The 14782-nt window shown below is 34.5% G+C and overlaps 1 protein-coding gene across 1 annotated transcript; it reads right to left on the bottom strand.

Annotated features, from left to right (window-relative positions):
• Window positions 1-659: 659 nt before the first annotated feature.
• Window positions 660-5299, bottom strand: LOC126732745 (uncharacterized membrane protein At3g27390). Its single transcript, XM_050435740.1, has 9 exons — window positions 4855-5299; window positions 4568-4676; window positions 4262-4457; window positions 3994-4127; window positions 3372-3660; window positions 3175-3281; window positions 2875-3049; window positions 1556-2004; window positions 660-943 (listed from the first exon to the last, which is right to left on the bottom strand). The coding sequence occupies exons 1-9, from the start codon at window positions 4943-4945 to the stop codon at window positions 799-801; spliced, it is 1695 nt and encodes a 564-aa protein (XP_050291697.1). The 5' UTR covers window positions 4946-5299; the 3' UTR covers window positions 660-798.
• Between the last annotated feature and the right edge of the window lie 9483 nt (window positions 5300-14782).

Here is a 14782-nt window from a genome sequence, read left to right on the forward strand (position 1 = left end):
AAAAGGAAAAGAAAAAGACATGGCCTCAGCTCCAGCAACTTGTATACGAATTTATCAGGGAAGTGTAAAGAATTAACTACCCTAAAGTCTTTATTTTTTAATGATTCTTTCCCCACTTTAAATTATTTTAAGTAAAATTTGTAAAGATGGAATAAATTCCTTCCTCTATACAAATTCTTTGGAATTGCAAAAGACCAGCTTAGTTTATCACATTCTTTTTTTTTTTTTTTTTTTTTCCTTTTCCTTTTCCTTTTTAATAAATAATTCGATAGTTTTTATTTTTTTACAAAATAGAATTTCTACTCTACCCTAATCTAAGTGTATATGTATGTGAAACTCCCTTTTAGAGACTTGAACTCCGCTCTTGCCCCCCACATCTCACAAACACTTATACTTGTGAAGTGACCACCACACCAAGAATGTGCGGTGGTAAATAATTCGATAGTTACAAGTAGTGAGAGTGGATTTGAAGTTTTGAACCCTAAATATTCTAAAAAAGGGGCTAACTAATTGAATTACTAGGCTCTAAGCAATTTATCACGTTCAATACCTATGTAAACAGATTTACGGCTGCTTTATGCTCTTATCTATTACCCATTAAGGGCGTGTGTTACGGTTTTTGTTTTTTGTTTTTTTTTTCAAGGTCGAGTTCATAATGGTTGTGCGGTATGAATTGATTCCATTTCAACCTCGATCAATATATTTTTACAGCAATTGATAACCTAAAGAATTCACAAACTAAAAGCATTTTTAATTTTTTACAAAAGAGCAAAAGACACTAAGTTGAAGTTCATCATCTTAAACGGAGACAACTGATCTTAATGAAGTTGATCTGCTGCAATGCTCCTTCTCTAGGGAATAAGTGATCAGGTCCTTCACAACTTGACGGAATCTTCTTCTGTAAGTGGGGAACTTTGATACACTTCTTATCATTCCAATCATCCTGCAAACACATACACTATTAGAATACATAAAGGATATATATCTTTAGAACATTATAAAAGAAGAAGAAATAGGATTAGAAAATTTCTCTTAACATAACTAAAGATAAAATTCAGTTGCTTGTCAATGAGTCCATTTCCACTTCTGGGTTTCATGTTAAAAAGCTGTTTCAAATTCTACATCATATAAGTGATAATTCTATTTTCTTCATTGGCACGGCAACATTTGACAGAAAAGTTTTCAGTGCTTGGGAAAAAAGAAGAGGGGGAGGGGGACAGCATACTCCATTTTCTCAGATGTACAATGCAGCATAAGCAATCATACTGGTTTATAGCCAAAAGGAAAATCAAAGTTTCCTTGATTCTTAAATTAGCCAGAACCCTAACTCTTAAGGTCCAGAAAAGACAGTAATGTGAAATCAGAAATTCTCTCCATTTGATTTCTGTGAAATTACGGAGATTCCAAATTTTCATTGTTTTTTTCTATAATTTCATTACAATCAAACAAAGAATCAGTTGCTAAGAAATGTGAACTTATAGACATAAAATATAAATATATGGAAAGTTTTGCTTCTCTAATTACTTGGAGTTGAAATGAAAGAAATAGTTCATACCTTCTACTAATACCCTGGATTTGAGCAGCTCTGAGGGCATCTTGAGGTGCTAAACTTCCATTTTCCCACGCTTCCATGCGTTGTGTGTTGCTTCCGAACAGAACTGCTTTTTCCAAGAACCTCACTTCATCCTCTCCCAATCTTATGACCCTAATCTGTTCCTTTAGGACCATTACAGGATTAAAGAACCAATCCAACAATTTTTCCTTTGGTCTATTGAAGTAGGTTACTTCAACACCATCAAGCAGCAACAAACCACCTGAATTGGCTTTGATGGAATTGAGAAGAGCCTGCAAGAAAGAATAACAAGGCAAGCCAACACTAATAATGGCTGCTTCATCACTATTCTTTGCCTGCAACCATTCATAGAGGTCAGCTGTTGTTATTACATCAGCATCCAAAAGTTCTCTGCCCCTCATTTCACAATACCTCACCATACTTTCCCAAATCTGTTGCATTGAGAAAAAATACAATAAATTATTTCATTTGTCATCAAATAGTACAAGCAAAAGGGCAAGTTACGAAAGAACTTTTTTATAATTCAGAAAGATGTCTCTGCCAATTTTAATTTTGAGGACACTTATTTATTTACCAACTATAAACACTTTGATGATTTTGAGCCTGTTAAAATTGGCACTACTGGTCAAAGAGACTCTCTGGGTATAATTCTTCTAAGAATAAATAACATCGCTAATGTTCAAACAATATTCTTGGGTAAAAAGTTATTTTTAAGTTCCCTATCTCTAAAATAGCAAAATACTATAAGTTAGAGTGTAGAGTTCCTTTTCTATGACCAGATTTCATAGTAGTCAAAGTCATATTCTCTAAAGGTCAAGCTTTATCAAGATGAGGTAGAGTATATATTATTACAACTTTCTTCTTTATTTTAATAATTAACATAGTCTTTGTGAAGATTTTACAATTGGACATTTCAATAGATGACTCATTAATAAATTTTATATACTATTGTACACAAATAGAACCTGCACCATGTAATCTGGCCTGTGAAATTAACAATTCATACATATCCCAAAAATATTATTAGCGGGTGGCAGGAAAATGATGTATATTGTTATCTCAAAGGTTGTGAGATTAGAAAGAATATATTATTGTGTATATATATACTGGCGGAAATAAATTGAACATATATAAAGAACAAAATTAAAACTCAATTATATTTGTTCGAAAGCTAAAGTCAAACATTGTGTAATATATACATCTAGATGGATCTGATGGATCTAAACTATTGAATAATTGACTCATAATATAGAATAAAATCAGAAAAAAGTCCACGCCTGCCACACAATATTGAAGCATACCTGTACCACTTTTACTTCTTGTATGGTCTCTATAACTGATCTTGAATTAGCTAAGCTTGGCATAAGCATTGCAGGTGCTTCTGTGGAAACAGAATTGATTTTGCCTACAGCCACATGATTCCCTCTAAAAGAAAACTCGGATGATTGAGCAATACTTTTCTTTCGATACAGGGGCCTGGCTGCAAGCAACGTGATTCTTACTGTTAAAAATTGAAAAGAGAAAAGAAAACTGAAGTTCTAAAAGTTTAGCTTAATAGCATCAATAAAAAACATGGGAGAATGATAGGGAAAAATGATTACTTTGGAAGGACAGTCCCCTCTCGAAGATAGAGCCAATCATTCGTGTACTCATCAAATTCAGCAACCATTGCAATCACATAAGCTAAACCTCTCCGGAAAGATCTTTCCTTCATCCACAAGAAGGTTAAAGGGTTAGTTTAGTTGCAGCAAAAGGCCTAGGTTAAATTACAGAGGAATATATTAAAGTATCCACAAACCTGATATACTATAACTGAAGCATACAATCCAATGAAAATGCTTGAAAAAATCGCTATTAAGATACTCGCCACTACAAAAATTGGCCACAAAAGGATTGTCAAACCAGCAATGGGGATGCAAGCTGTTTCAAGAAATGGGCCTTCTCGGCTAATTAGATCATGTATCAGTCGAAACCAGCCCTTGAACAACATATATGGACTCTTCACAACAGCAATTGCAGTGTAAAGAGGAATGTCCACCATTAGCCCCATTAACCCAGCAATGATGCATGCAGGTACATGAATTAACCTGCAAGATATATCGAGAGAGTTAGTTCTGAAAGAACTGCTGCTTTCACCAAGGATGGTCTCAACCACCCAATATTTGTTAAATTTTAATTTGTGTTCCAAATAAGGTAGAGCTTAGCTCATCAACTAAGTCAAAGAATCATATTAAGCACCCCACCCTTGGCCAGGCAGGGCCTCCAATTTTTTCTCAGCCCTAGCTAATGAACCTACTAATTTCAAGATTTAATAAAAAGATACTCCCACACTAAGCAACAAAATAAATATACACGGTTTTCTTTCTTAATTGCAAAGGTAATAAGATTATAGTTAATATGATGAATTACATCACCATTACCTAAGAGCTCGAAGCTCATTTGAAGCAGGGGATTCCCGCAACTCCTCCAGGTAAAGTGGGTATGAATGGTAACATATGTCTGCAAAATCTCTAACCACTGTACAACTTCCTTTAATGGTGCCCCATGTTCCGTCCTTTGTATTCATCGAAATAAAGTAGGTATGAACTTGGTCAAACAAAAAGAAAAAGAAACAAAACACAAAAGCCAACAGTGGGTGCTGAATCAGAGAGAAAACTCAAACAAAAAAGGCAAAGTCCAAAAATTTACCACAATACAGTGTATGAATTTCTTGGACTCATTGTCCTCTCTGAAGGCCTCAAAAGCAGAAACCCATGGAGTGAAGAATCCATACCCCACCCCCACAAGAACACTCCCGGCAATGCTTAGACCCAACCATAAACCAAACAAGGCTGGTAAACCAGCCAAGATAGCAACTTTAAGTGGTACATCAAATCTATTAGTCCTGTAATCACCACACCAGTTACCTTACCAGGTTAACAATTCACAAACCCATATTATCAAAATCACCAAAATTTACAATCAAAATTCAAAAAAGTTATGAAAGGTAGTTACTTTATTAGGCTGTAAACTGTCCAGGCAGCATGTGAAGGAAACAAACTGAGAATTACCCCAACATTCCCTATTACCAGTATCAGAGCAGCAATAGGACCCACAAGTAAACCTACAACATTTAATGCAAGACCAATGCAAAAATCAACAACCCATAATCAAATTCACAAGAAAAAATAATAATAACTAGAAAGTACAAAGCAAAATATACCCCAAACACAAAAATGTCAAAAAAAAAAAAAAAAACTACATAGAAATTAAAAGGTAGAAGGAGAGAGAGGAAGGGGAACCTTTGAGAGCACCCAGACAGAGAGCAGAGCAGAAAGCAAACACCACATAGAGGATCCTCAACCATTCTTTGCAAGAGTGTGGCAAATCCATACCAAACGATCACATAAAGCAACAATAATAGCACCATGAAAGAGATATTATTCACCGAAATTAGAGTATCTGATAGATTTATATAGCTTCTGAAAACGATTATGTATAAGGATATAACAACAAAGTAAAAAAACAAACAAACAAAAAAAAGTACAAATATTATTTGTTTGATATATATAAGACAGAGAGAGCCAAAGAGACAGAGAGAAAAAAAGCGATTGAAGTTGTTTAAGAAGAGACGTGTACTGCAATATCCAAAGGTGACAAAAAAAGAGAACAACTGAACGAGACAGAGTCCGCACGAAAACCAAAAACCAGATATTAGGAACGAGAACAAGAACCAGAATACTACTCTATCGTCCTACAAATTAAAATTTAAAATATGTATATATATATATATATATAATATAATATGTTTCAAAATGAAAAATAAATAAATAAATATAAATAAAAATAAAAAGCTTTGGGGGAACATGTGAATTTTTTGTCGTTTGTTCCGTGCGCCGTCGTTCCGTTTTCTAAGTTCTAACCTGTACGCCTACGCTCTACCTCGAGCATATCAAAGTAAAACGATTCGAGAGCCAAAACCCCGTATTTAAATCCAACGGCTCTTGTTAAAGGTGTTTATATTTTTCATTGTGTAAAGCCTGCATAATAGTGTTATTCATATGCAACTATTACCTTGTCATGTTACTATCTCTCCCTTCTTTTTAGTGATTTGATAATTTTTTGGGGTCTGATTAACTAGTGGTCTAGTTAATAGACCATTTTAGTGGGTTCTAAATAATTCAACTAGTAAAATTTTTAATAGTTAAATAAGACATTTGGGATTTAATCTTCGCCTATACTAAAAATGAATTAGTATCTTGGTTTGATAATAAATAGTCATTATCATTTCTCCAAAAAAAAAAAAAAAAAGTCATTATCTGAAACTACGCCATAGGTTGAAACTCTTTAAAAAATCACACAAAAAAAAAACATTTTCTTTTTCTAGAAAGGCTTTCTTAAAATAATTTAATAACAAATGTTATCAGGGTGTCGGTTAATAAATTCAATTTTTTTTAAAGCCTTTATAATGGTGAATGTTAAGGCTTGTTCTTAGGAAAAAATTAAGGAGAATATAATGGATCTTTTTTCTTTTCTTTTTCTTTTTTTCAGAAAAAAAGACATCATCAGTTTCGTTAAATCAAATAGGCCAAATTGAACCATATGAAAAATGTCTGGTGGTAGCACACTTTCTAAAGATTGCACTATAGCAAAAGAACCCTCAACAGAAAGTAGCAAAAAATAATATAAAGATAGAATTCTTTTTTTTTTTAAATTGAAAATTTGACCATAACGGTCGTGAGGAGTGCAGACCTTAATAATATATGGCCTTGACAAAGGCATGGGAACTCAAGTAGAGGTCCTAGGCTGTTGGCCATGTGCCACTATATTAATTATATGCTTAGTATGTTCATAACAGGGTATACATAGTTAGCATATATAAAAATAAAATGCCTTTCCCAAACAGCAATTTTGATGGGCTTTTGGGGAGATCATAAAGAATATTATAGGGAGGTCACAAGTGTGTTAAAAAATGCGACAAATGCTGGCCCACCATAATGCAATTTGACCTTGACAGTTTGATGCTGACTTAGTTTTAGGGACTCAAATTGATTTTGTGGTGGTCCTGTATAACACTTTAAAATCAGAGACACCGTTTATTCAGGAAAAAAAAAAAAGGAAAGAAGAAAAGACTACTAAAAATCAGAGACACTGTTTTGGCTGCAAAATAAATAAAAAGAGATCTCGAGGGAATTTTGTACTTTTGGTGATTCTGTGAGGGACGAATGGAATGATTGTGAGGATGGAAAAATTGGGGGTAACCCAAAATGAGAAGGCAGAAATTGATTTGTCAAAAGGACGTATCACTTGAATTGCACTTTCACTTTGTCAATTGCCATCGATTGATTGAGAAGCAGTCAAGTCATAGCGTTATGTTATGTATTGGGAAGAATATTACCACGTCACCTCTCACCTGCTCTGTTCGGACTAGGCTACATGTCTTTCTTTTCATCATTTTTACTCGAGTAATAGTAGAAACTCTATTATAATAATAATAAATAAATAAAATAAAAAAACTACAACATTTTTAAATGGCCAAAATTTGCCTATCAATTTTGTAATTAATAGTTACAACTTTTACTAGAAAAAAATATGCCTATATGTGATTGAATTATATGTTTTTTATATTTTTAATATGTATGTCAAATTTTGTACTAATCAGATGTTATTTACTATTTGACTTATAAATTTTTTAATATATAATTTTATTAATAATAGAGTTATTAATTTTGTTCTTCTAACAAATTTACAAGTACGAAAGATATAAAAAGAAAATGTAGTCAGGTACAACCAAATTTGTGATTTCCTTTTTTCTTCTCAAATTAGTACATGCTATATCATTTAAATTAGAGATTGTGATGGGTTTCTAGTATTTGAGGTTTTGTAGGGTTGGATAATTTTATTTCATAGCTTATAGTATATTTTTTAAATTCAACATTAACATATTATTCAACTATCAGAGATTTTACGAATTGGATAGAAATATAATTGATTATTGTATTTTAAAAACAAAATTTTGAACATTTGTAAATTAACTAAATAAATTGAATAAGTTAAACAAAATATTATACCAAACAGGGCCACTTAACTGCCTAAGTTCGACTCTATTCTTATTTTAAAAGCTTGTATCCCATGCATTTGATAAATTTAAAAATAAACACATTAATTAATCGAATTACTAAAAAAATATATGTAATTAGGTGCATGTTAAAATTCTTGCTTAAGTTTAACACTACCACTTATGAGTTATGATAATTTTTATCCTAACTTTTAAAAAGATAGAACATGTGATGGTTTTTGTTAAGTAGATATATGATTGGTTTTTTATTTATTTATTCTTTATAATTCATTAATATTGGACTCTTATTATTTTATACTAATTAACTTACTTGACACGAAGATTAAAAAACTTAAGTGTACACATGGCACAAAATTAACCTATAATTGAAATCTAATTATATTTTCTCTCAGCTTTGACTCTATATATATATATATATAGATTTTAAATGTTTATGACTGAAAACCAAAGTGTTTTTCCCCTTTTTGTAGGAAACAAGAGACAAAAGTTTGAAGGAATACCAATCTTTTTCTTTAATTATATGTGTAAGGACACGATTTGGTAACAACCCAAAACGATACTGGGTTCGCATGTAAATAGGCCCAAACAATATAATTTGTAGAGCGTGGGTGTTTAAGAACTAGATTAACTTTTTTGGAATGAAAAGGTTCATCCTCACGTATATTGAAGGCTCAGAGCTGATACAACGATCGTTTTGTTTTGGCAATCGATACAGTTCTTTTGCTTTTTACGTTCTCCTTCTTCAGTCTGTGCTTTTCTTTCTTTTCTTTTTTTGTTTCGATCCTCCCTTTGTGCATGTTCTTCTCTCAGTTTATATACCACCCTCTGTGTTCCATCCTCACCACACACGTATAGGTTGGGTTCGGGGGATTTCTTTCTGTCCCATCTAGCACCTCCTGGAACTTCCTATGGGCAGCTGTAAGGCTGCCTCCTTACTGTTCAGGTATCACCTCCACATTAATGCGACCAGAGAGTTGGTTGAGAGATAATTAATGCGGAGGCAGCTGTAGTTATAGATATTTGTTTGTCTTTTCTTTCTTACCCTCGGTCTGTTATCCCATCTTTAGTGGTGACGTAATTCCGAGGTCCGGTTGTAATAAGACCTCGTCGTGATTGTCCTCGGACGCATACTGCCGAGGAGTATGGTGTCCTCGAACGAACACGGAACTCTACTTTCGTGACATTGACCATCACCCTCCCTCGGTAATTAACCTTATGGCCTAACCTGGCCTCCTCGGACGAATTTGAATCCTCGGATGGGCCGCAGGCCCAACGATCCTGATCTTAATGGGCCTGTTGATTGGCTAGCCCCCACAATATGTAAGATCTTAAGAAGGAAAAGGTAGATGAGATTGGATAGAGACTTTAGTTTCACACGGCATTCTTTAATTCCTTGTAATACTTTTAAATATAAAATTTTGAAGTAATGCTACATTATCATTTTGATTAAAACTAAAATTTTTTTTCCTAACAAAATGAATAATACCTCTAGACGATGTATCCATCAAAAAATAAAAAAGGGAGAAAAATCACTTTACAATTCCTCCCTTATCTTAGAAACTTACCAATTTTTCCTTCTATATTTGGAAAATGAACAAATATCCTTAATCCATTACTTTTTCATTTAAATCCAGTGCAATTTTTTATATCATAACAATATATTCACTATTCTTCAACTTTTCCATCCTTCATACCAAGCAAATATAGTGAAAAATGCAAATATTATTTATCCTCCCATTTTTCTAAGGATAGAAGGTTTGAAAATTCTTGAGATTCTTCAAGTAAGGACCCTAGAAGTCCAATTTTTCTATTGATTAAAGAAACTAGTGAAACCCTAGAATAATTGTTTTTAGTTTTAGTTTTTTCTTTTCTTTTTGACACCTTCTTAGCCATTGAATTAATTACGAGAGATTTTAGGTTATGTTGGAGCTAGCGTTCTTGGAGAGTTGCAAGAGTATTTTAGTAGGCATTTTTTTAAAGGTAAGTAACATATTTATTGACTAGTTATATTTTTCTTTATATATATATATATATATATATGTATGTATGTATATTTGTTGAATATTCTTTTGTCTTTCTCTACAACTTAAAAAAAAAATTATTTTACCTACACGAACTTGAAGAACAGAATTATAATTATTTTCTTATTGAAATATATAAATGAATTTTATTCAGTTGGTTATTTAGAAAGTTTTATTTCCTTTAAACTCAAATAAAACATGTGCAGATTTTGAGAATGGAACCTAAGATTTAATCGAATTATTTGCTTGAACTATAATTTTATGATATATGATTTTGGATATGGACTTAAATGAATTGGATAAATTCTAGAAATTTATTTGTACAATTTGAGAAAGGAGTGTTGTAGAAAATATTTTACTTTGGACACTCGGCAATAGAGTGAATAATTAATATGTATAGCTAGACACCAACCTTGCTTGGCCAGGAGACCTATCTCTCCTTCCAACTTTTGGCTTGCACAGCTTTGACCACTTGGTCCAATTGATTTTATGGTTGGACCCCTTCTTCCCCCACCGAAACCTAGTAATCATTGATTGCCGCTCCGCACAACATTCTTCGGCAACTTATTAAATTGTATAAGCGAAAGCAGCTCCGTCTGTTTGTATTGAAACCCTTGGGTGAAGATAATATTTTATATTTTTCGATGTTTGTAAGTATCAGAAAAATAAGTGAAAAGAAAATTATTATGTTTAGTCAACATAAAAGTACAATTTAGTTTTTAGAGATCGTTTTTACTAAATTTTTTTGAAAAATTCTCTATCTCATAACAAGTTAAATAATAGAAAGGTAAACTATATATTTTGTCCCTAATATTTATGCTGAATGTCAATTAGGTCCCTACCTTTTTAAATGTTTCAATTTAGTCCATAACTTTTGGTATTGTGTCAATTTGGTTCCAGCCATTAAGTGATGTGATAGGTCAAAAACGTATTGACCCCTTGTGATTAAATTAATTGATTAATTAGCTAAGTTTATTAATTAATCAAATTAACATGCAAAGCGCGTGGTAGCACAAATAAATCACCAATTAAATTAAGTGCAGCAGAAATTAAATTGACACGGTGATTTGTTTACGAATGAGAAAACTTACACAGCAAAAACCCCACCGGGTGATTTTCAGGTCACCACTCCCAAAATTCCACTATTATCACAACAAGCGGTTACAAGTAAAGGAATCTCAGTACCTTAAACCAACCTACAGTTGAACCCTTACCCCCAATACTCAATTGAACTTGTTCTGTAGTGACAATTTCTCATTTTGATGCATGGCTCCCAAGTACGTGACTAACCAATTGCGCGGATCCCAGTACGCGACTTCAATCACCAACTAGAGAAGGTTATTGGCTGCAAAGTTCTTCAGTTCATCCATACGATGAAGATCAAGAAGATGCTTGGTTACAAAACCCTATGGTGTACAAACACAGCAACTTCTTCAGAAGAGATAAACTAGGGCAAAACTTTGTCTCCGGTCACAATTTGCTTGAACAAACTTTGCTCAATACTTGTACAACTTGTGAACTATTTGACAACCCTTAAAATAATCCTTTTATATGTCTAGAGTTAGGAGAAAAGAAGTCTCAAAAACACATTCACAGATTCCAAGAAAACAGATCAGAATTTCTGATTCTTTTTTAAATCTCGACAGATAGGAGCTGTCGAGCAAGTGTCAAGCACACGGGCTGAACAGCTTCTTAAATCTCGACACATGCTAGCTGTCGAGCTAGTTGTTGAGTTTTAATGAACTTGCACTTCTCAGTTTATTTCTTGGACAGACTTGATGACTTTAACACTTGATCTTGAAACACAGTTTTTTGAAGTATTAAAAGCACCTGGATCTACCCAATTACAAGTAAAGTGCGTTTTGTCAAAGGATTAACCAATTACATAAAATAGTGACATATGTTTCTAACAAGTGAATCACATATGTCCTAACAATCTCTCTCTTTGGCAATTCGTGATAAACACAACAAACAAATGAACATATGAGAGAAGTCATAAATTACTCAACTCATATTCACTTGTTGAATACAATAAAATCTATCCTAACACAAACTCTTGAAAAACTTTACAAGAAGAGAGTTTATGGCAAGTAGACTTTGACAACTTGTATTTTTGAAACACTTTAAACAAAACTCATCAAAACATCTTTGTGTGAAACATAAATAATAGATTGCATACAAGTAATAAGAAGCATGTGCATAAAGAAAGAAAAGAAACAACACATGTAAAGGGTAGGTGAAAGAAAAACATACATCCACATATAGAGAAGAATAAGTACAATGTATGTCAATAAATGATCACAAGAGTTAAGGTACAAGAACAATGTATCTATAAAAGAAAGAAAAAAAGAGATGCATAACATCCTCACTACATCCCTCAAGATATCAACACTTCCCCTAACAAAAAAAAATTTCCTATACTAACAATGTCCTATACTAACTCTCCCCCTAAGTATGACTACTCTCATATACCAAAACTATTCCCCTTTTTTGTCACGGGTGACAAAGGGTAGAGTGTCAAGCAGACATCTCATCGATAGAGCTAGCATCTCCATCATCATCATTAGAACCAACATCGTCATCACCATCATCATCATCCTCATCCTCAGAATCAGAATCAGAAGCCACTAAAGGAGGTGGAGGAGAAGTCTCAAGAGCAAAACCGCCCATGATCGCCTGCCGTCTAACAATGCGGCAAACACGGATGTTCACCTGATACAACTCTGTAGAGAGTGTATCTAGGCGAGCATCCATACATTGAAGTTGCGCCATGATGTCTCCTAGTGACACATTGCTCGTGGAAGAGGAGGGAGCGGATGTGGATCGAGCAAATCGAGATGGAGTCAGACGAGTGGGAGCTGCTGAATCCGTCCGTCGCGACCTAAACTGCGCCTAGCTACGTTTAACGATAGCGGCATCTATGGCACAAATATGAGTGAAGTGGTCGGACACAGGAAAAGGGACGGAAAAATGGCGTAATATCCTCGTGATAGCGGAAGGAAAGATGAGCTTATCACGGGATGCCGAATCCAGATGAACATCTATAATGGAAATAATAAAATGAGAAGTGAAATCAATAATAAGATGCTCAATGAGGGATAACAAAAACCGAGCACGAGGCTCTATAATGGAGTTATAATGAGAGAGATGATGGAGTACAAAGGTCATCACCATGTTCAAAAACTGAGGGCCTTTTGCAAAGCCCGAACAGTAAGTGAACTGGCGCTCACCCCACTAGAAAGGAAGCTCACAAAAAGTAGATTTGAGCTTATCTTTGGACACAATCCTCAAATGCTCACAACTAGGGTAGTCAAGAAACTCCACAATGATGACAGAGATGCTACTTCTTCTGTTTAGGCTTTTGAGAGTTAGCCTTCTTAGCCCTTGGGTTTTTAGTTTCCTTCTTAGCCCTAGGGTTTTTAGTTTCCTTCTTATCTTGCTTAGGGGGTGCTTTTAAGATAGATTTACCTTTGTTTAAGTTCTCACTAGCTAAATCAGTTTTAATATCATTGTTCTCAATTTCAACATTATTACTAAGAGGAACAAAAACAGTAGTACTAGTAGAGGCAATATTAGAGGAAGAGAGACCATACCCTAAAATTGTTCGATCAGAAGCAAATTTCTGAAGACTGAGCATCTCATCAAGTTTTGTACTTGAAGTCCTCTCCAATTAAGCTCTAACTTGAAACAACTCCGCTTCAAGCTTCTTAGTCTTCTCAGCCAAGAAATTATTCTCAAACTTCAGTGCTCCAATATTCTGATTAGCCTTATCAAACTTTATGGAAAACTCTTCATGATCAAGTTCCACATCACTAAGCTTCTTGGTGGTCAGCCTATAAAGTTTCTCATGTTTCTCAGAAATCTTATATAATTTCTCATAAGCTGTATGGATATCATCTTGATCATCTATCTTCTCAAACTTAGACTCCACTAATTCCTTTTCTCCATCCACATCTTCAACAATCTCATCAATAGGATTGACAGTGGCAGTGAAGGCATTCAAGATTCCATCATCCTCATTGTTGGAATCATCCTCAGGCTCGGTGTCGCTCAAAGTAGCAGCAAGTGCCTTACTCTTCCTAATGCTCTTGAGATATGTAAGACACTCCTGTTTCATGTGACCGAAGCCATGACACCTAAAGCACTTAGGTCCTACGGGAATAGTGTACTAACCACCATCCTTAGCATCCTCTTCCCTTTGTCTTGGCTCTTAAATTGAGAAGAACCGGATTGCCTGCAGTCCTTGTTAAAGCCTTTTCCATTGGCATTCTTCATAAACTTCCTAAACTGCCTAGTGATGTAGGACTTCATCTTAGAATCTTCATCATCTAAAGACTCATCTATCTCACTGCTCTTGGCCTTCAGTGCCATGCTCTTGCCTTTACCCGTCTTGCCAATCTTAGTCAACCCTAGCTCGTAGGTCTACAGATTACTAACCAGCTCAGTCAAAGGAATCTTGTCAATATCCTTTAATTTTTCTATCGCCGTGATCTTGGCATGGAATCTCTCGGGCAGAGATCTGAGCACCTTTCTCACAATCTTGGGTTCAGGAATGGTTTCCTTAAGATTGAACGCTGAGTTCACTATGTCATTGAGCTTGGCATAGAACTCATCGAACAACTCATCCTCCTCCATCTTAATCTCTTCGAAGCTTGTAGTGAGCCTCTATAGTTTCGAATCCTTGACAGCCTTTATTCCCTCGTAGGTTGTCTGGAGAATGGTCCAAGCCTCCTTGGCAGTTTCAGTTGAGGATATCTTCTTAAACTCCTCATTGGTGACCGCACTGAATAAGACATTCAACGCTCTACTGTTGAAGTTTGCCGCCTTAATCTTGGCATCATCCCAATCAGCCAGCACTTCCTTCGGCTTGGTCCAGCCTATCTCAACAGCTTACCACACTTTTTCATCTAAAGACTGCAAGAAAGCTCTCATGTGTACTTTCTAGTATGCATAATTAGTGCCATCAAATAAAAGAGGTATGATTAAAGACTGTCCTCTATCCATGACAAACAGAGGTCAATGGATCAACAGAACAAAGATTAACCCTGATCAGAGTGTGCCTGCTCTAATACTACTTGATAGGCCAAAAATATATTGACCCCTTGTGATTAAATTAATTGATTAATTAGC

Source organism: Quercus robur, chromosome 6 (assembly GCF_932294415.1).
Source record: "Quercus robur chromosome 6, dhQueRobu3.1, whole genome shotgun sequence".
In the NCBI taxonomy this organism is placed as follows: Eukaryota; Viridiplantae; Streptophyta; class Magnoliopsida; order Fagales; family Fagaceae; genus Quercus; species Quercus robur.

What these genes read in the sequence shown, in the direction of transcription:
- LOC126732745 (XM_050435740.1), bottom strand. Translation starts at nt 4,945, where the DNA reads ATGGATTTGCCACACTCTTGCAAAGAATGGTTGAGGATCCTCTATGTG. An exon ending in AAGAAGTAAAAGTGGTACAG is followed by an intron (nt 2,005 to 2,874) that starts GTATGCTTCAAT and finishes TCAATGCAACAG; the next exon opens with ATTTGGGAAAGTATGGTGAG. An exon ending in ATCCAGGGTATTAGTAGAAG is followed by an intron (nt 944 to 1,555) that starts GTATGAACTATT and finishes ATGTGTTTGCAG; the next exon opens with GATGATTGGAATGATAAGAA.